This window comes from Dendrobates tinctorius, unplaced genomic scaffold, assembly GCF_039654945.1.
Source record: "Dendrobates tinctorius isolate UK_male_01 unplaced genomic scaffold, ASM3965494v1 ptg000374l, whole genome shotgun sequence".
Lineage (NCBI taxonomy): Eukaryota > Metazoa > Chordata > Amphibia > Anura > Dendrobatidae > Dendrobates > Dendrobates tinctorius.
In genome coordinates this window covers 438,942-462,129 of record NW_027362040.1, presented here as the reverse complement: position 1 = coordinate 462,129, position 23,188 = coordinate 438,942, and the positions used below count along the sequence as shown (strand labels likewise).

At 42.7% G+C, this 23,188-nt stretch overlaps 1 protein-coding gene across 1 annotated transcript in view; it reads left to right on the top strand.

Moving 5' to 3' along the window:
* KCNN1 (potassium calcium-activated channel subfamily N member 1) overlaps nucleotides 1–23,188 on the top strand; it is a 247,950-nt gene that overhangs the window by 197,662 nt on the left and 27,100 nt on the right. The window contains exons 5-8 of the mRNA XM_073562966.1: nucleotides 3,298–3,439; nucleotides 3,617–3,727; nucleotides 6,604–6,731; nucleotides 17,344–17,413. Coding sequence (XP_073419067.1) covers nucleotides 3,298–3,439; nucleotides 3,617–3,727; nucleotides 6,604–6,731; nucleotides 17,344–17,413 — 451 coding nt within the window. The remainder of the gene's footprint in view (nucleotides 1–3,297; nucleotides 3,440–3,616; nucleotides 3,728–6,603; nucleotides 6,732–17,343; nucleotides 17,414–23,188) is intronic.

The following is a 23,188-nucleotide window of genomic DNA, read 5'->3' as shown; positions in this document are numbered from 1 at the left end:
CTCTCAGTTTGGGTCACAAGACACGTAGTTGGGTTGGCACTTGCAGGTATAATACAGATGAGAAAATAAGGCAGCTATATGGTTGTGTGAATTAGTCCTAAGCAATATGTTTTTGAAGTATATTAAAAACTACTTTGTGCCCATGAACTATGTCATTTGCCTTGATCAGCAGACCCTGTCACTCTGATATCAGGAAGAAAATACTCATTGTTTACCCTCCTAAATAACAGGGCTCCATATTTTCGTTAGCGGGAACATGTTTAAGGTCTTAAATAGCTCAGCTATCAGCAACTGGTTTCACAATACATGGACCCATTGGAGGGGATGAGGGAACTTTTTGCAAGGAAGAAAGTTCCTGGATGGTTACAGCATGCGGTTTAGCCTACCATCCATGTGCTTAAGCATGTCCCTTACATGCCACATGCCTGCGGCATGCATGTGAGGGGTAGAGTAAATGTACCTTTGCCCATTTTGCTCATGGCTCGTGCCAAAGACGTTACGGGAATAATTCATTATTAAACGCATGCAGATAGCATGGTCAAGTCTAAAGACTCAGTCCAGTGTGACGAGGATTTGAAATCCAATGCTTTTTTGTTATGCATTTTGTTTGTTAGATGCGCATGCCAGTTTTTATGCCTTCTTTTGTTAAGTGACAATAAAAGTGTTTTTTTTGGTGAAATCTGCCTCTTTTAGGACCAAAGTGTACTAATTATTTTTTTTTTTTTCATTTATGTCACAAGCTGAAGTGTCGATGATCTTATTTGTATATAGTATTTAAGAGAAATTGTTCACTTAAATTATGATCTTCAGCAGAATTTAAAAAAACGATGAACACATGAGAACTATATTTTTCATATCATGCTCGGGCCTGACTGCAGTTGATAACATAATAACTGTGTTCACCTTCCCCAGGTCCACCGTCGAGTCTCAGCCGCTGATCCCGGTGCCTAACATAGGCTAAGACGCTGACATCATTGCAAATCGTTTAGAGGTTTAAAATAGCCTAGATGTTCAGATGCAAACTTAATTTTCCTCTTGATGTACTTTCTGGACAAAAAAAGGTTTTCTCCAGACACACTTCCCTTATACTTGTACATTTAATTTGTGCCCTTTTGACATCAGTTGTCGCAAATGCTATATGTAGGTCCCTTGGTGAGGGTTCCTAAAGACTTGATAGGGTGGTCTTGAAAATTGGCAATTTTCTAATTGTAGATGATCTTCCAGAAGTAATGGAGGTGTAAATAAGAGAGGATCCTCTAAGGCAGGGGTCTCAAATGCAGCTGGGTATTTGGGCCGCACAAGTAAAATTTTGAATTTAATTACAATTTTTTTGAATATTTTTTCCATGTTCATTTTATTTTGTTAAATGGCATTCATTGTATGGGATATTGTACAGTTTTATAGCTTGGGTCGTTATAGATGTGGCGATAACAAACAGGCACTTTTTTGGTTTACTTTAGTTTATATATAAAAAAGCATTTTTAGTAGCAAAATATTTTAGTTTATATATATAAAACAGCGTTTTTAGTAGCAAAATATTTTAAATATTTTGGTTTATATATAAAACAGCATTTTAGTAGCAAAATATTTTAGTTTATATATAAAACAGCATTTTAGTAGCAAAATATTTTAGTTTATATATAAAACAGCATTTTTAGTAGCAAAATATTTTTCATGCTTAATTTTGATTTTTTTTTATTAACATTTTTAGAATTTTGTTTCCCCCAATTGCCTACACATGGTAATATTGTCTTACAATTCGCATCATATAGTAATTCTGGCAAACATGTTGTGGTAATATGCCCCATCCTGGTCCCCATCTTGTAGTAATGTTCCCCATCTTGTATTAATGCCCCATCCTGGTCACCGTCTTGAAGTAAGGCCCCATCCAGGTCCCCATATTGTAGTAATGTCCCTATCCTGGTCCTCATCTTGTAGTAATGCCCCATCCTTGTCCCATCTAATAGATATGTCCCAATCCTGGTCATCATCTTGTAATAATGTCCCATCCTGGTCCCATCTTATAGTATTGTCCCCATCCTGGTCCCATCTTATAGTAATGTCTCCATTTGTCCTTGGGCACGCATTCAATTTAAATGCTTTGCTGCACACAGATTCTCTGCACAGCAATACCAATGTCAGCCGCCGTCCAATCAGTGGCCAGCAGCTGACATCGGCTTGGCGGCGTATGACGTCACTGCCATGCGCAGGCATGCTGATGTCAGCTGCTGGCCTCTGATTGGCCGGTGTCTGGCATTAATATTGCTGTGCAGAGAGCTGGTTTCTGTGCGGCAATACATTTCAATTGAATGTGTGTCCAAGAATGCACATTCAACTGAAATAAAGCGCTGATGTCAGCGGACCCCTTACCCGAGCCGCCATTGTCAAGGGGTCTAAAAGGCCTGCGGGCCATATGAAGCAGCCGCAGGGGCCGCATGTGGCCCTTAGACCGCATGTTTGAGACTTCTGCTCTAAGGGTATGTGCACACAATGTCTTTTTCAGGCGGATTCTGCCTGAAAAAGCACTATAAATGAACATAATGCACAGCAATGTCAAAATGACTTGCAGTGCATACAGTTTGTTCAGTCTTTTGCAGCTTCTTTTAACAGCTTCAGGCTTTGAAAGCCATGGCTGAAGTGGCAAAAATAAGTTATCTGGAGAAGACTCTTCAGGAAAAAACCCCCTGATGTTTTCCTGGTTCGTCTCTGCCTTGAAAAACTTGGCAGGTCCTTTTACATCTTAAGGACATTGTGTGCACATACATTAAGATGCCCTCTAATGTATTCAGATAAAGAGCACATGATCTGATTTCTTTCTTTTCTTCCCTATAGTTCCTACATTTCTTTTTTTGTTTTAATGGTTTCTTTCCAAGGAAATTTCATATCTGTGAAGTTCTTGTTAAAACGAATTATGGCCCCAAAGTCATTTTGTTTTATTGATATGTTCAGCTACATGATCATCACCTTCATCATTTATATACTTATCCTTGGCGATCACTGACCAATGGCAAACATTGACAAGGCTATAAAATAAAAAGAATTAGTTCACTTGGGTCCTAACCTTGATAGTCTTAAGAACAAAGTTTGAAGAGAGGGTCTTTAAACCCCACTGGTTACAGTGCTTAGGGTTTTTTTTATACCTGGCACTGATTAGGGTTAACAATGACTTATTTTACTTGTGCTCAAACTAAAACTATATTTATCAAAAATGTTGCATGTTAAAACCTGTATAATAAGACTCCTCCAATACCAGACTTTCTCATTGCCTTTCACTTTTTATTCTGCTCTCCCCAATAGGTACCATGACAAACAGGAGGTGACCAGTAACTTCCTGGGTGCCATGTGGCTCATTTCAATAACGTTCCTATCAATTGGCTATGGAGATATGGTGCCCAATACTTACTGTGGCAAAGGAGTCTGTCTGCTGACAGGCATCATGGTAAGATGACAACCTCGTGTAGCGGATAGCGATCTCTCTTCCTTCACTTCTTATTGTCTTTCTGCGCACCCTACTGGCTTTCTTTACGCCTGTCTTCCTCCTACGTCACATGTATCCTCCAGTCATCAGTCCTTCTTATTCCATGCTCTACAATAAGCCTGTACTTTTCTTCCATAGGGTGCAGGATGCACAGCTCTGGTTGTTGCTGTTGTTGCAAGAAAGTTGGAGCTCACCAAGGCTGAGAAACACGTGCACAACTTCATGATGGACACACAACTTTCAAAGCGGGTAAAGAGTGGTGGGGGAAAATGGGCATGAGGTGGAATTAGGAGTAAATGTTCTCATAGTGCCTTATAAGTTTCATGGGGGAGAATGAAAGGCTATGATGTAGGGAGTAAACCCAGAATTCTCTTACTAAGCATATACAGTTGTGGCCAAAAGTATTGACACCCCTGCAATTCTGTCAGATAATACTCAGTTTCTTCCTGAAAATGATTGCAAACACAAATTCTTTGGTATTATTATCTTCATTTAATTTGTCTTAAATGAAAAAACACAAAAAGAATTGTCCTAAAGCCAAATTGGATATAATTCCACACCAAACATAAAAAAGAGGGTGGACAAAAGTATTGGCACTGTTCGAAAAATCATGTGATGCTTCTCTAATTTGTGTAATTAACAGCACCTGTAACTTACCTGTGGCACCTAACAGGTGTTGGCAATAACTAAATCACACTTGTAGCTAGTTGACATGGATTAAAGTTGACTCAACCTCTGTCCTGTGTCCTTGTGTGTACCACATTGAGCATGGAGAAAAAAAAGAAGACCAAAGAACTGTTTGAGGACTCGAGAAACCAAATTGTGAGGAAGCATGAGCAATCTCAAGGCTCCAAGTCCATCTCCAAAGACCTGAATGTTCCTGTGTCTAGCGTGCGCAGTGTCATCAAGAAGTTTAAAGCCCATGGCACTGTGGCTAACCTCCCTAGATGTGGACGGAAAAGAAAAATTGACAAGAGATTTCAACACAAGATTGTGCGGATGTTGGATAAAGAACCTCGACTAACATCCAAACAAGTTCAAGCTGCCCTGCAGTCCGAGGGTACAACAGTGTCAACCCGTTCTATCCGTCGGTGTCTGAATGAAAAGGGGCTGTATGGTAGGAGACCCAGGAAGACCCCAATTCTTACCCCGAAACATAAAAAAGCCAGGCTGGAGTTTGCCAAAACTTACCTGAAAAAGCCTAAAACGTTTTGAAAGAATGTTCTCTGGTCAGATGAGACAAAAGTAGAGCTTTTTGGGCAAAGGCATCAACATAGAGTTTACAGGAGAAAAAAAGAGGCATTCAAAGAAAAGAACATGGTCCCTACAGTCAAACATGGCGGAGGTTCCCTGATGTTTTGGGGTTGCTTTGCTGCCTCTGGCACTGGGCTGCTTGACCATGTGCATGGCATTATGAAGTCAGAAGACTACCAACAAATTTTGCAGCATAATGTAGGGCCCAGTGTGAGAAAGCTGGGTTTCCCTCAGAGGTCATGGGTCTTCCAGCAGGACAGTGACCCTAAACACACTTCAAAAAGCACTAGGAAATGGTTTGAGAGAAAGCACTGGAGACTTCTAAGGTGGCCAGCAATGAGTCCAGACCTGAATCCCATAGAACACCTGTGGAGAGATCTAAAAATGGCAGTTTGGAGAAGGCACCCTTCAAATATCAGGGACCTGGAGCAGTTTGCCAAAGAAGAATGGTCTAAAATTCCAGCAGAGCATTGTAAGAAACTCATTGATGGTTACCGGAAGCGGTTGGTCGCAGTTATTTTGGCTAAAGGTTGTGCAACCAAGTATTAGGCTGAGGGTGCCAATACTTTTGTCTGGCCCATTTTTGGAGTTTTGTGTGAAATGATCAATGTTTTGCTTTTTGCTTCATTCTCTTTTGTGTTTTTTAATTTAAGACAAATTAAATGAAGATAATAATACCAAAGAATTTGTGTTTGCAATCATTTTCAGGAAGAAACTGAGTATTATCTGACAGAATTCCAGAGGTGTCAATACTTTTGGCCACAACTGTATTACCCGTGCTTGTTTTCCTCATATTATACCCATATGCATGTTACATATAAACAGAAAAAAAATGTTCCTAAATCAAGATGAATTATTTTCCAGGTCTATATCTAGACATATCTTACATATCACTTACATTTGTCCTTGGTCAGGGTTAGTCTTAGACTGCATGGCACTATGTGCGACATTACTGTTAGTGCATAAAATTCCCCTACAGTGCTCATATTATGACAAATAGGCCCCAATAGTCCCATTACTTGTCCTCATTTATCACTGACTGTCTCCCACATCAGAATCCCAACACACTCAGAAGAGGAAAAGAATGATTAGGCTTTTTTCTGTTGAAGTGTACAGCCTCGACCATTGGTGTTTTTACCACTTAGTGCATACATGTAATAATACTAAAAAGAATAAATATTACATATCGTATGAGATATACAGTAGTATATGATAACTGTGTGCTTATGTAAAAGCATCGGGTATAAGATGAATGCAGATGTATCACTGCTGAGTTTGTTATCCGTCTGGTCAATGTGGTGTCCGCATAGCAAGTACAACTCTCATATGATAACAGCCTTAATGCTCACATAATAGTGACACAACAAACGCCTTGTCCGGTCTCTACTGCTGTTAAGTTACTTAGTGTGGGCTTTTCGCTGCAACCAAAACGCTACGTTCTAGTTAAGCAGGTAAATCCGCAAGTGTTCAGTGAACCATACGGATTTACCGCAACTAGCGAATGGCTATAGGTGATACTACGCAGCGTCTCCGCTGCAGATAATTGACATGCTGCAGCTCAAACCTGCACCGCGGATGAGTTTACGCAGCATTGCATAGAAGCACAGTGGATGGGATTTCTATAAATCCCATCCACTTTGCTTGTAACCTAGATTGATCCTTTTTCTAGTATCATTGTAACATGGCATCATAGGAAGGAATCACGGAAAGACTGAAGGATGTGGTTAGATGTTGTGAACTTGTAGTCACCTTATCACCATCCGATGTCCCTCCACATTATTACTTTCCTCCAGTCCCCTCCTCGCTGTTCTGTATTGTAGCACGTCAGTCATTTTATGTCTTTGACCTTTTTTTATCTATTTATTTTCTAGGTGAAAAATGCAGCTGCCAACGTGCTCAGGGAAACGTGGCTCATTTACAAACACACAAAACTTGTGAGAAAAATCGACCATGCTAAAGTACGCAAACATCAACGCAAGTTCCTGCAAGCAATTCACCTGTAAGTGAGACTAGAAGGGAAAGAAAGAAGTAAAGGTCAGTCAAGGGAAGACAAAGGTGATCAGGGTACCAGATAGGGAAAATAGAAGATATACTAATAGGAACAAAAGAAAAAACTGAGGTATTACAATCTGGATTCACCTGACATTTGAGTAATAACACTGTGCATGTATAATTCCGTGCACAATATTACTGATGACTTCATCAATGGATTGCCTTCTGGCAATTCCAAGCAGAGTCAGATTATGTGACCATTTTCCCCTAAAGATACAGTATGTATTAGCACAACCATTTTTTAGAAAAATGGAGATAGAATAAGTAACTCAGAAAATATTAGCCAACACTTGACTGGTTGCCAAAGATAACACCAAAATTACACCAATGTACATCTCTGCTGTATATGAAGACAAGGGCAGTCCGATATTACCCACAGCAAAACTGCAGGTCGTGAAATGAAAGCATTGGCACTGGGTCATTCATTATTTTCTGGTTCCAGTAGAACTACAGGAATCGGGTACTAGAGGTGATATAACCAGTGTTACTTGCTTAGTGGGACCCAGTCCTAGCTACTAGAAGGAAATCAATAAAAGGAATTTTCCACTGCAAAAGTATTGGTGACCTGTTCTTGGATAGGTCATCAGCATCTGCTTTTACTATAAATTTATTGGACATGTAAACATATTAGACACCATGAAAACCGGAAGAACCTATACATTAAATATATACGGTAGTTTTCACCAGCAATCAGTGGGCCAATAATGTCCGGCTGCTGATTAGCAGTGAATGACACAGCATGTACTGTAGGAGACAGCCCTGAGCGCAACACCAGGAGATGCAGCGCTGTCACTGGCATTAAAGGCAGGTGTAATTAGTGCGTATCACGGTGACTAGTGAGAGAAAGTTGGTGGACACAGCGCAGGAGTGGATTACAGGGTAAGTGTCCACGTTGCTAATTTTTTAAAAGAAACCTGTCACTTAATTCATGCTGCCTCGTGGAGAGCATGTATCACAGCTTAGCGGCACAATTGCAGCCAAGTATATTTTTCCTCAGATCCAGCCCGGGATCATAGCCAAAGAGGAGACTAATTTGGCTCCACCTCCTGACCGACTTGAACCAGTGATGCTGCAGGTGATTGACAGGCGTAATCTGTCAATCTCCTCTGGTGGTCACGTGCACGCCGATTTCAGCTACTGATCTCTGATTGGCTTGCAGGAAATATTGCCACTCACAGACCTGACGGGTCTCTGCGCCACAATACACTTCAGCTAAATGTATGTCCAAGGATGCACATCCAGCTGAAGTATTTGCTGGCATTGGCGGGACCCTCACCCACCGGCCGACCTTGGTAGTTACGCCCCTGCTTATTGTGCAAAAGTTAATTTTGTTTCTTCATTGAAAAGAAAATAGGTTTCAGCTTTGCTAACACAAAAATAAATGTGTTGTATAGAAATAAAATTAGTCTTCAAACATGATTCATTAAAGGGGTATTCCAATGTTAGTTATTTTTTGTCATATCCACATATGACATAATTGTCTGATAGATGTGAGTCCCCACACCTATGTTCAGAACAGGTTCTCCATGTCCCCTTGTGTCGCGTGGTGATGCACCCACTGACCTCTGCTTGTAATCAGAGTATAAATGGAGAGGTGACTGAACTTATTTGCAACGTACTCCCTTTATATTTATAGGGGTTTACAAAAAGGGCTCACTCCCACTAAATTGGACGAATGCAATTCGATTAAAAGTTTGATTGCATGCGTACCAATTTAATCCTATGCTTCTGTTCTCAATGCCATTTTTTTCCCATGTGCCGATCAGATCGCGATTGGATCAGAAAAAAAATGCAGCATGCTGCGATTGCATGCTGAATTCGGCTCACATGCACCCATATAAGTCTATCCTGTCATGCAAAATCATTGGTGCACGTAGTACTAACACTCGGCTCCCGCTCGCAGCAGAGCAGGAGCCAAGTGTCATTAGCATCTCGCATCGGATGTGATACAGTAGTGGGACGCAGGCTAAACAGGCATATGTTGTGATAAAAGAATTCACCAGCTTGTCTCCCTCTTCCTATTCATGTAAACATGCATTCTTAGTGTTAGGGCTCATTCACATCAAGTGGTCGGAAATTGGTCCAGAATAGTGGGACGAGTGTCATGTAAGTGTCATGCGATTTTTTTTGCGAGTACAATATGATTTTTATCACCTAGTATCCAATTTACATGCGAATGTAATCCAATTGCAATGCGATTTTAACATGAGCTTTTACATAGAGCAATTCTCTATGTAGTTTACACATCATTTTCCAAGGAAATTTTCTTCTATACAGTATATATAGATTAAATAGTTAGCTAGCTAGAGAGATAGATACAGAAAGATACATAGATATAAATATGCGAGTGAGATATGCAGTATGAGTGTTTTGCGTGTGTAGCTTACAGTATATAGTTAGGTCCATATATATTTGGACAGAGACAACATTTTTCTAATTTTGGTTCTAGACATTACCACAATGAATTTTAAACAAAACAATTCAGATGCAGTTGAAGTTCAAACTTTCAGCTTTCATTTGAGGGTATCCACATTAAAATTGGATGAAGGGTTTAGGAGTTTCAGCTCCTTAACATGTGCCACCCTGTTTTTAAAGGGACCAAAAGTAATTGGACAATTGACTCCAAGGCTATTTCATGGACAGGTGTGGGCAATCCCTTCGTTATGTCATTCTCAATTAAGCAGATAAAAGGCCTGGAGTTTATTTGAGGTGTGGTGCTTGCATTTGGAAGGTTTTGCTGTGAAGGAAACAGCGGTCAAAGGAGCTCTCCATGCAGGTGAAACAAGCCATCCTTAAGCTGCAAAAACAGAAAAAAAACATCCGAGAAATTGCTACGACATTAGGAGTGGCAAAATCTATAGTTTGGTACATCCTGAGAAAGAAAGAAAGCACTGGTGAACTCATCAATGCAAAAAGACCTGGGCGCCCATGGAAGACAACAGTGGTGGATGATCGCAGAATAATCTCCATGGTGAAGAGAAACCCCTTCACAACAGCCAACCAAGTGAACAACACTCTCCAAGAGGTAGGCGTATCAATATCCAAATCTACCATAAAGAGAAGACTGCATGAAAGTAAATACAGAGGGTTCACTGCACGGTGCAAGCCACTCATATGCATCAAGAATAAAAAAGGCTAGACTGGACTTTGCTAAAAAACATCTAAAAAAGCCAGCACAGTTCTGGAAGAACATTCTTTGGACAGATGAAACCAAGATCAACCTCTACCATAATGATGGAAAGAGAAAAGTATTGCAAGGCGTGGTACAGCTCATGATCTAAAGCATACCACATCATCTGTAAAACACGGCGGAGGCAGTGTAATGGCTTGGGCATGAATGGCTGCCATTGGCACTGGGTCACTAGTGTTTATTGATGATGTGACACAGGACAGAACCAGCCAAATGAATTCTGAGGTATTCAGAGCCATACTGTGTGCTCAGATCCAGCCAAATGCAGCCTAACCGATTGGTCGTCGTTTCATACTACAGATGGACAATGACCCAAAACATAAAGCAAAAGCAACCCAGGAATTTATTAAAGCAAAGAAGTGGAATATTCTTGAATGACCAAGTCAGTCACCTGATCTCAACCCAATTGACATGCATTTCACTTGTTAAAGACTAAACTTCAGACAGAAAGGCCCACAAACAAACAGCAACTGAAAACCACCGCAGTGAAGGCCTGGCAGAGCATCAAAAAGGAGGTGATGTCCATGAGTTCAAGACTTCAGGCAGTCATTGCCAACAAAGGGTTTTCAACCAAGTACTAGAAATGACATTTTATTTACAATTATTTAGTCTGTCCAATTACTTTTGGTCCCTTTAAAAACAGGGTGGCACATGTTAAGGAGCTGAAACTCCTAAACCCTTCATCCAATTTTAATGTGGATACCCTCAAATGAAAGCTGAAAGTCTGAACCTCAACTGCATCTGAATTATTTTGTTTAAAATTCATTGTGGTTATGTCTACTGTAGAACCAAAATTAGAAAAATGTTGTCTCTGTCGAAACATATATTGACCTAATTGTAGGTATTTTATTACTAAATAAATAATTTTCTGAAAAAAAAAAAATGGCATGGGGTCCACTGATATTTTATTTGCCAGCAGAAGGAAAGCAGACAGCTGGGGGCTGATGTTTATAGCCTGGGAAGAAGGTAATACCCATGGAGCCTCCCAGGCTATAATTATCAGCTCACAGCTATATGTTAAGTCTTTACTAGTTTTTAAAATGGGGGATCCCTCCAAAAAATGATGTAAGGTCCCACTATAATTACTAACCAGCAAAGGCTACGCAGACAGCTGCGGGTTGATATTAATGTGCATCAGCTCTCAACCACCCCAGAAAAGGTGCATCCATAAGATCTGCCAAATCTGGCACTTAGCCTCACTCTTCCCACTTACCCTGGTGTGGTGGCAAGTGGGTTGATAGTATTGGTGTTGCTGTCACCTTTGCATTATCAGTTTACACCAAGCCCAGAGGTAAGTAATGATATAATGAGACTAGGAAACAAAAGAGCGCAATAGGGTCTTATCTGGTGATAAATGGAATAGACAACCCCTGAAGAAGAAGTGGTTCACACTTTGAAACGCGTAGGGAATTAAATGGTCAAATTTCTCACATTGTGGTGATTTCATTCCGGTCAAGCAGCGCACAGTAAGCCCGAGAATAACTTTATATCCTTAAAGAGGTAAGTAATGGAAAGACGTCTAACCCCATTGTCAAAGAGTCAAAAAAATAACACCCAGAATAAAGTCCCTTATTTGAAAAAATGACACAGACTCCTTTATTGACTAAATTAACCAAAAACACTTAACCTCACCTTATACCCAAGCCACTGAAGCTAATGTCCCCTGTAAAAGAATTAAAATAATAAACAACTATATGCTTCACCTGTCCGCTGAGAAGATAATCAAATTGGACTGCGACACGTCTAGCTCTGCTACTAGTGATGAGCGAGGTATACTCGTTGCTCGGGTGTTTCCGAGCATGCTCGGTTGTCCTCCGAGTATTTTGGCTTGCTCGGAGATTTAGATTTCGTCGTCTCATCTGCATGATTTGCTAGACAGCTTGAATACATATGTGTGGAATGCCTGTTTGTTAGGGAATTCCCACATGTATTCAGCCTCTCTACAAGTCACAAATCATGCAGATTAGACGATGAAAACAAAATCTCCGAGCACACCAAAATACTCGGAGGACACCCGAGCATGCTCAGGAAAACCCGAGCAACGAGTATACGCGCTCATAACTATCTGCTACACCTAGATGGCAAGCTGCATTGTTGCATGACGTGACTATACAGCCTGCCATCCAGAGACACTGAGCTGTGTTTGCTTCGTCAGCTCAGTACCTCGCGGTGACGTGCTAAAAAGGAGCGGAGTTCTTATCCAATTAACTCGTTTCACTTCACTGACGTCACCGCAAGCTGGAGAAAGTTGTCACGATTGCGGTGCCGTCAGAAAGGCCATCGGAGTTCGGCGCTTGCGCTGACGTCATTGAATTGAACTGAGTTCTTTGGCTCTGAACTCCGATGATCTTTCTGACTGCGATCATGAGAATTTTCTCACGCTCGCGGTGATGTTAGTGAGGTCAAAGTAGTTGATTGGATATTAGCTCTGCTCAACTTTAGCACCTCACTGCGAGGCACTGAGCTGAGCAAGCACACACAGCTTAGTGTCTCTGCTGGATAGCAGGTTGTATAGTCGCATCATGCATCGATGCAGCCTGCCATCTAGATGTAGCCGAGCTAGATGCGTTGCGTTGAGAGCTGATTTTTAGTCTGGGATGAGGCCAATATCCAGGGCCCCTTCCTAGGCTATTTATATTAGCTGTCTGCCTAGCCTTTGCTGGTTATTAGTTATAGGTGGACCCAACATCATTTTCTTGGGAGGTCGCCCATTTTAATAACCAGTAAAGGCTAAGTATACAGCTGTGAGCTGATAGTAAAAGCCTGGGAAGCTCCATGGGTATTACCCCCTTCCCAGGCTATAAACATCAGCCCTGAGCTGTCTGCTTTCCCTCTGCTGGTTAATAAAATTTCCAGAGACCTCAAGCCAGAAAAAAAAATATTTAGTAAAAAAAATACATCTACAGTAAGCTACACAAGCACTGTACTAAGTATATATATGACTAACATATTTATATCTATCTAATCTATGTGTATATATCTTTTCTATCTATTCTATTCTGTCGGGCTCATGCTGTGATTTTACTGTATGCGGTAAATCAGATGGCACTCACATGGTCCGAGTGCTGTGAGGTTTTATTTATCACATTCAATAATGTGCATTGGGGAGACTCATCTGAGATACAAGGACAATCACAGCATGCTGCAATTTTTTTCTCAGCTCTATCTGACCCGTGAATAAAATCACAGATGAACACTGATAGATTAACACTGCTTAGCGTGCAATTCGATTTTTTTATCGGATTGCACTTGTCCAGTTTTTTTTTTAATGCAAATGAGTATGAGGCGTTAATTGGAAAATAGGGTGAGAATTTTTTTATTAGTGTTTTTTTTACCTATCACAATCTGTATTCAAAGTAGAAATCTTGCAGTTTTCACACTGGCCACTGGGGTATTTTTAAATTCTTATCTTCCTGTTGTTTCAGGAAGCAACACATGTACATTAACCTCAAGGAACAGACACTTACATTAAATTTTGTATTGAAGTGTCTAATAAAAGTGTGCATCGTGAAGTAAGGATTAGCAGGATCAGCTGTGACATCACCTAGTGTGAGTTGTAGATCTTGTGTTAGCTGTGTATAGAGGTATTACCTGTCATTATAATCCTCTGGTAATATGGACCTTTGCTAAAAACACTTCCTCAAACAACTGGAAGTTAGGGTCTAAAAAAGCCCTAGTGGCCAATGTGAAAATTGCAAGAGTACTATTTTGGGTATTTTTTTAATAAAGATTGTGATATGGAAAAAAAAAAATTCCCATTTCTTTAAATATATGTAACACAAAAAACTGATTTAAACAATAGGTCGTTTTCTGGTGATACACTCCCAGTGAACAGCTAACATATATGTACGGCCAGGCATACTATGAATAAATACATTTTGAAAATTATGGTGAAAAAGAATAAAAGATTTGCTTAGCTAATTCTTGAAATTGCTTCCATGGAAACGCACAAAAAATCAGCAAGGAGAAATCAAAAAACAAGTAGGTGGCAGATTAAACAGGAAACGATTAAAAAGATGAGCAGCTGTAAGCAAAGGTTATCACTACAGGATCAGTACAACTTACCCCCCAATTTAAAAAATAAGTGCTGCACAGAGATGATGATAATTCACTTGACCTCTGTGAATAGGTATAATAATACTGTACTATATTGTATATAATAAACCTATTTTTCAAGAAAAACTGTTTATGAAGACCTCAGCAACCAATCACAGCTCAATTTTTTTTTACTTTCTGCTCTTGAAAAAATGAAAGCTGCATTGTGATTGGCTGCTGTGCGCAACAGGCAGCCTTCCTTTTCGACAGTTTTCATATCGCTGCCACTAAAGTACTAAAAAAAGGTAGGAACATGTACGTAGAGGTTAAGCATAATAAGGGTTAGAAGAACTTTAATTATAAAATAATAATTTTACGTCTATAGTGCCAATATGTTCCGTAGCACCTTATAAATCAAAGGAGGCACACAATTCATGCAGTTGAAGCTACAGTGTCAAGCCTCAATACCTAGGATGAAATTACATAAAGCTCTTGGCTCTTAAATGTGTTTTTGACGTAAGATTCGCATTCTTAGACCAAGTTCACACATGGTGTTTTTCTTTGTTTTTTTTTTCCTGCCGTGTTTTTCTGCCATTGCATAAACTACAGTGGCCAGTTCTTAAGGGCTTGTGCATATGTCTGTTTTATAGCTCCTTATGTACTGTTCCATGATGCACCACCCTTGGAAGTCTACCAGACCTTATTGTAGCTCCTTTTGCCTCTGACATCATACCCGTTATTGTTTCATGTTCCAGAAGATGCTGTGTTATAGAGGTATAATTGTGGTGAGCTCTATCTCCGTAACACATCACCAAACAGTGGTACATTTTACGTCCGCGGCTTTATAGTATTAGACCACAGAGACTCTGTATGGCTGAGTGCTTTGTGCCTAATCAACATGAGATTTATAGCCCTTGACTGACATTTTGCATACTGAAAAGGGTTTCTTGTGGTTTTTTTCTTTTTGCCACACAAAAGATGAACATGGCTTAAAGCACCACTCCAGCATTTTGCTTTATCCGAGCATTGGAGTGATGCCACGAATGCAAGTTTCCTGATTCTAGTCTTATACTTTCCAGTCCCACACCACCATCTTGTGACCAGAACTTGTAACTGACCAGAAGTCAGAGGTAACGGTCACAAACTCTCAGTGTAAATTGATGAGAACCTTGTTCTGGCCTTGTTTTGGCTCTCATAGACTTACATTGAGTAGTTACTTCCAAATCACCCAGCAAGCACTGGAATGATTAAGTAGGTCTCAAACTGCTGGAGATTAGCTGACGCAGCACCGATAAAAGATGAAGATGGCAACTGGTGAGTATAACACCAGGTGCAGGGAACTTAGATTAGAAGCACCACTACCACGCTGTAATAAAATAAACAACAACCCTGGATTGGTTCTTTGAAAGGGTATTCTCAGTTTGGAAGTTATCTAAGTTGGGCGTGCAGGCGAGCGCAGCTCTTGGATATCTCTGGAAGTCCCATTAGAAATGAATGTGTGGTAGAGTGCATGATCGGCCACTGCTTCATTCACACAAGGCTCTTCAAAGCCCTAGTACTTGGGATCGTTGGTGTTCATATCAGTCGGACCACTGAAAACGTGTAGTTATGCCTTAACCCATGGATAGGGGATACCTTCCAGACTTGAAAATACCCCTATATGCAATTTAAGTATATTTAAAAAGTCAAGTCAAGACTGACCAAAGCCTATATATACCATCTGGTTTGTTTTCAACAGTGTATTCCCTAGTCCTGTAAATTAGTTGTAAGTCTTGTATTGTTTGTTTAGTGTCCTATTTGTTAACAGCAACAACAAAAAAAATTATGTTGTGTTTTGTCTTTGTTTTGCTCTAAATCATCCCTTACCAGAGCTCAGAAGTAAGTTCCTCACTCCATATCCCTCCACGTCTCCAATGAGTAACCTCTCCAGATGTATTGGTGCTTGCCTGCATGGGAATTTAAATAACTGCAAAGTTGTGGTCTCCATCTCTCAAAATCTTGTGGTTTTTCATTCATTCAACGAATGAGAAAACCTGGCTGTTCTCTTTATTTTCTTTTTCTAAGCATTGAGCATGCTACTTTCTGTGATGATTCTGATGTTTTATAACCATGCCGCCTGAGAGAACCTAAAGACACATTGCATAGATTACATGGAGTTACTTACAGAATCTGCACTTGTAGGTCATCTCCCAATAACGTTACCATATATTAAATCTTCGTCTGCTCTGCACACAGGAAGGAACATTGATTTTTTTACTCAAGACATGGAAAGCGTTACTCCCAGTATTAATAGTTATCACCTATGCCCTTCATCCTGGGTCCCTTACAGTCTTTCCAGCACATTTTTAAAAGAAACAAACGTATTATTATTCTTATTGTTACCTTCTTCCTCTTCCTCCTCTGTAACCAGCACAAAAGCCAGCAGCTGACTTTGGCGCACCTGCAAGGCAACGCATGACGTCTCTACCATGTGCCGCCTGCCGTGGGCATGCCGACATCTGTTGTCAGCCTCTGATTGGCCAGCAGCTTGTATTGCAGTGCAGGGAGTCGGTGAGTCTCTCCACCACAATACATTTCAGCTGACTGTGCCTCTGAGGACGTATATTCTGGTGAAATTCGCTCGGGTGTGACTGCAGTCCATCATCCCGCACGGTCCCGATTGCGGTCTCACAATCTGCAACCACGACTTTTACACCATGTATGTCATAAAAGAAGGAGCAAGAAGTCCTCTTCTGTAATATTTTAATCATATTTGGAAATAAATTCAACTTTTTCACGTGAGCACGATAAACCAAAGTGGTAAACCTTATTTCATCTTTAATACTGATGTTAATTAGGCAACATGGTTTAAAATGAATCTTTGTCATGATAGGAAGTAGCATACTTACCTTAAGGAACGGTTGCAGTGGCTGCTGCAGTTTGACTTAAACTTGCTTTCTACCAGAAGTGATGATAATGATGGTGATGAAGAGGGTAATTCATACTGACGCATGCAAAGATGCTTAACATACTTCCAGTCTCTATCCCATTACAAGTTTGGCAGCAGTATACAGGCCTATTTCACATGGATAGGTCCTGCGTAATGCTACGACAATTGTAACTTTTTTTGCTCGCTCATTTTCGATTAACTTTGCATGAACTAATACATGAAGGACCCTAACAGCACTGAATCATCCTACCTTTTACAAACGTCTATGTGCTGCAAGGAACTTTTTATTTGTACAGCTTCAATTTTGGGGGTAAGGAAAGATATTGGTTGCTTTGCATGTGTCATGTGACTGGCTTTTTGGGAGGTGCGTTTGCCATAGCAATCTAACTGCTTTGTTACTTTCAGGTTACGCAGTGTGAAAATGGAGCAGAGAAAGCTCAATGATCAAGCCAACACTTTGGTGGATTTAGCAAAGGTGAGCTTTACCTATATAATCAGACGTTACCTCTACATCATCATCACAGTACATCATGCTCAAGAATTGTGCTAATACCTGCAATGCACTAACATGGCCAGTAGAGGGAGACCTTCCCTACTTTATTACAAGACCTTTCTATTATGGGATATCAGCCTTTGTCCTCCAGAAGTTTCCAATGTTAAAGCCTACCTGTTTTCACTAAAACAGACCACAATAATTCTTTTGCGAGCTGTAGATATGCGTTAGATGTAGCGCAGATAGAAATTCTGTGCCTAACCCAGGGACGAACATATGATTGGTGCAACCTGTGCAGCCTCAAAGGGGCCAAGAGGTAAGGGTTCCAGGAGGAATTGTGCATGCATTATGATGAGCTGTTTTATTGCAAAGGGCCAAAAACTATTCTTCCACAAGGGCCCTCTTCTATCTATGTCTGCCCCTGGGCTGACCTATTTTAGGATTGTCCCCTCTCTTTGCATGTCTATTGAATGTGCTTATCCTCCTTCTCAATGCCAGTTTAATGGGCAGATACATTTTTGTGCTCAGAACTCTCAGCAAGGCAGACATGTTTCTGACATCTCTCTGACAGCCTCAGAAACAAAGAGAGAAAAACTACAGCAGCATCCCCTTCCTCCCACCTACTCCCTTTTTTCAATGCAATGTATTACAGCAGAGACTGGGAAGGTTTCAGGACATTTCCAGAGTGCCCGCAGGTAAGGAGAATTGGACCCCAGGTTACTAGAAAGTGTGGAAATGTCATATTCACATCTGCTATTGATTTATGAAAAAGACAAACTATATTGATAAGTGCAATTTAACGGTAAGTTGCTGGGCCATTAAATAGCTGATATAAATGTCAGCATTCATTATACTTTTTTTATCTCATCCTTTCTGAAGGTTCTTTCTCCCTTTTTCTGACTTCATTAGAAGTCAATCGTACCTATTTAATCTGTCTCACTGCTGGGAAATGGCTTCAATAAGCATAAAAGATGGAATCTTCTCTTCCTAGTTGGTTACCCAATATGGTGCCCAGTCTCTGTATCTCAGTTTTTATGCAACTCCTTTGAAAATCATTTTTAAGAACCACTCCAGCATTTCTTGATGCTTAATAGACTTACCAGTCGCCATATTCTGCTCTTCTTGATCCGCTCCTTGTGACTGCAACTTCTGAAAAGCTGGAAGTCAGAGGTAACGGTCACAATCTCTCAACACAAGTCTATGAAAGCCTTAAGGTACTGTCACACTTAGCGATGTACCAGCGATCCCGACCAGCGATATGACGCGGTCAGGATCGCTGGTACATCACTAAGTGGTCGCTAGTGAGCTGCCACATAGGCAGATCTCACCAGCGACATCGCTGGGGACGGGGGTCGCTACTTACCTGTCACACTAGGCGATCCTGCGTCCTCCCGCCCGGCTCCACGCGTCGCTCGTCCTCACAGCAGGAAGCGCCGCAGGAAGCTGACGACGAGAAGCAGTCCTGGACGTTCTCGCGCGATCAGCGATAAGCAGCGGGGGAGCGGTCGGAGGTAAGTATCAGACACAGCGATATCACTAGCAATATCGCTATAACGTCACAAGTTATAGTGATATTGCTAGCGATATCGCTTAGTGTGACAGTACCTTTAGGCCGGGATCATACATTCGAGAAACACGGCCGAGTCTCGCATGTTATTACCCGGCACTCAGGAGCGAAGCATGGGGCTGCATGTATTGCTATGCAGCCACTTGTTCCGATCCGACTGCCGGCGGCAGTGCCGGTATTAATTAACATGCGAGACTCGGACGTGTTTCTCGCATATGTGATCCCGGTCTTATTCTGGTTCTCATAGACTTACTTTTAATTTTGACTTCTGGATCGCTCCAGCAAACACTAGAGAGATCCGGCAGGTCACAACCTGCAAAAGAGAGCCACAACGGCACAGATAACAGAACAAGATGGCAGCTGGTAAGTATGGTACTAGGGGCAGGAAGCTTAGTTTAGTAGTACCACTCCAGCGCTGCAAAAAAAAAAGCTGCCATGCTTTAAAGATTTTAAAACCTATTTTCATTTAAAGTGTAGTGATCATTTTATAACCAAAGGGACAGAAGCTCTTGGTTGTGTTCTGTGCTAGTTAGTTTCTGATTGGCTCTACTCGGCTCTTCTCAGGAAATGGAGCAATCGGTATAAGAGCTTATAGAAAGTTTGGGAGTCAGTATACTACTCACATCACTCTCTGCGTAGAGATAAACAAAGCCATTCAGATAGTAATTAGTACAATGTTCATTCTGCCCCTTTTCTTTAGCAATTTGTAAGGATCTCATCACCTGGAGTCCATGAATCAAAAGTTCTAACATGTTACTGTTAGATATTAGATGGTTTGTAAAATTGAAACGGCAGTGGGTGTGGACCCACTACACCACTGTCCAAGCGGTGGGCGTGACGAAGTGGCTACCTGGTCTTTGCTATAGAGTCTCTGATGGTGAGGATAGGCTTGGATCGTTAGGATATTTACCATGTGCCACTCCATGGCAATGTCTGGACCTGCAGCAGCTGACCAATGGGTCTAGTCAGAGATGGAGTCAGCCAGTCAAAGAAGGTCAGAGAAGGCAACACAGGTTCAGGTTACAATGCTAAGGTCAGGAGCAGAGAGATCAGACAGTACAGGTGGACAAACCGAGTCGGCTGGATAAAGTGAGCAAAGCAACACTTCGCCAGGGCACAAGTTATTACCTGCAACAGAAGCTAAGCTCAGGCAAGGCATGGAAGAAGGATTTGCCTAATATTACACCTGATGGCAAGGGATGAGCCAGTGAATCTAATCAAGTGAATCTAATCACTGCCGGACCCAGTGGCTACAAGTTCCTGCAGTGTCTGACCGTTCCTCCCTATAGCTGGGTGGAGGCTCTCCAGCAGCAGGAGACATAGCACAGCTGGAGATGTTGCGCAAAGCAGCTCAGACACTGGGGGGAGCAAAGTGGTGCAGGCGGTGAGTAGTCCAGCATTTACATCCCACGCGAGACACCAGCATGACATACACACGTGGTCAAAATAGTTGGTACCCCTCGTTTAATAACAGAAAAATCCACAATGGTGACACAAATAACTTGAATATGACTAAAGTAATAATAAATCAAAAATCTATGAAAATAAACAGTCAGACACTGCTTTTCAACCATGCTTCCACAGAACTTTAAAAAAATCAAACTCATGAAATAGGCCTGGACAGAATTGATGGTACCCTTAACTTAATATTTTGTTGCACAACCTTTTGATTCAATCATTGCAATCAAACAATTCCTGTAACTGTCAGTGAGACTTCTGCACCTCTTGACAGGTATTTTGACCCACTCTTCAAGAGCAAACTGCTCCAGTTGTCATGTGTTTGAAAGTTGCCTTTTCCAGACGGCATGTTTCAGCTCTTTTCAAAGATGCTCAATAGGATTTAGGTCAGGGCTCATAGAAGGCCACTTCAGAATTGTTCAATGTTTTCCTCTTAGCCATTCTTGGGTGTTTTTAGCTGTGTGTTTTGGGCCATTATTGTTAGGCGTCGGATTCCTGGCACTGCACAGCGGGAATCCCATTCTTCCTCGACCACTCTGGGTGTTGCTCAGCAAACACAGCGAGCCAGGCTTGCTGCTCAGACTCGCTCTGACAGCCTGGATGTTGCTGCCACCTCTGGTGCAGCAATAGCAGCGCAGCCTGCTTTGCAGGGAACCGCTCCTGAGGCTGTCCTCATGCCGTGCTACTGGGCATGCCCGCAACTTGACCTCTCACTGGAGAGTAGGGGTCACATGCTCAGGTCCTGCGTCGGATCTGATTGGTCCTTCCCAAGCTAATGGAAGGTTCCGGAAGCGCATCGCTATAAAAAGCCCGCAGGGCGGCTCGGCGATGCGCTAGTGTAGACTTATCTTGCTGTGTGTGTGAATGGTGACGGATGCATGGACTGGTGGCTGACTCATTATGAAACCCCTTCCCTCGGATAATACGATTAGTGACAGAGTGTGTTCTTAGGTCAGCACCAGGTAGAGGCAAGCTACGCCACAGTGCTCCTTCGCCTACACTAGCGTCCGTCGGTGCCCGGTCCTCGGCGCCGACGCTTGCGGCTATAGTTGCCGCTGCGCTGCATTAACAGCAGCTATTGGTGTTCGCGGCTGCGACGCCACACGCTGACTCCTGTGACGATAACAGGGCCAGCACCTTTGCATATATTTCTGGCAAGCGACTCTGTGTCTGAACAGAGCCGCTCCTAGCGTTCGGGTGACGTTAACCCGTGTGCACTACGTCACCTTCTGGTGCATCTGCCATTGCCCAGCAGCGGTCTCACCAACTACCACACGGTGGACCCCGGGCGGCGAACGCACCTCTTATTATTTTATATCTGGTGCGTTCCGCCGACCATAACGTTACACTAGCGCCAGGGTCTGGCTGGCAATGGCAGACGTGCAGCAGCTGCAGCGCTACATTCGGCAGCTGGAGAGCAGGTTGGCGGCTGTCGCGAGCACCAACTCAGCTGCGAATGCTGTGCTAGCTGCCGCCCAGACGGTCGCTGAGGCCGTCTCACGTGTACCCACACTCTTGCCCTCGCCGACAATCTCTTCCCTCCCGCTCCCCGATAAGTTTTCGGGTGAAAGCGCCACCTGTAGGGGATTCGTCAGTAAGTGCTCCATTCACCTGGAGTTGCTGGCTGCACGGTTTCCTACAGAGCGGGCTAAGGTGGGCTTCATTGTCTCCTTTTTGTCTGGCCGGGCATTGCAGTGGGCCACGCCATTGTGGGAACGTGATGATCCCGTGGTTCAGGGGCCTGCTCAGTTCCTCGCGGCTCTGAAGCAGGTCTTCTTAGGACCATGGGTCACGCACAATATGGCTATCCAACTGTTGTCGTTAACACAAGGGTCACTCTCGGTTAGCCATTATGCTGTCCGGTTTCGGACATTGGCTTCCGAACTGGAGTGGCCGGACAAAGTATTAGTCCCAGTGTTCTGGAGAAGCCTAGCTGAGCACGTCAAGGATGCTCTAGCTACCCGAGATATTCCCACAACTCTGGAGGAATTGATCGCCGTCTCCACCCGTATTGATCTCCGGTTCATGGAGCGCGGGTTAGAGAGGACTCAATCCAGACGTAAAATTAACCTGGCTCCCACCGTTACCGAACCGCTGAGCCATTCCGCACAGGAGTCTCCCTCCACCGAGCCCATGGAGGTATCTCGCACCGGCACTAAGCCACGTCAGGTGCGGGGCTCCGTGCGCTGTTATCACTGCCAACACTTTGGCCATTCCGCTGGCACATGTCCTCAGCGGCCGAAGGGACGACCCCGTTCCATGGTTGTAGGTGGTGGCCAGTCCCAGATGGAGTCCTTTTCGCCTAAGCCGGTATTCCGGGGTACTCTAGATAACGGTTCCTCCACCTGGGAGGCAGAGGTCACTCTGGATTCCGGGGCCAAGGGGAACTTTATGTCCTCGAGTTTTGCCCAGAGTCACACTATCCCTCTGGTATTACTCCCACAACCTCTGACCATCAGGGTGGTGGATGGGGCACCATTGCTGTCTCGAGTGACCCATCAGACGGTCCCACTCGGTCTCGCCATGTCCCCCTCACATCGGGAGACCCTGTCCTTGCTTATTATGCCTCATGGCATCGATCAGGTACTCCTTGGGGTTCCCTGGCTTCGTTGTCACTCCCCTCACATTGATTGGGCTTCGGGGAGAATATTGGGCTGGAGCAAGAACTGTGAGGGTTGGTGTCTCAGGGACAGTCTTCAGGTAGCGTCTACGGAGCTGCCTACAGACCTCTC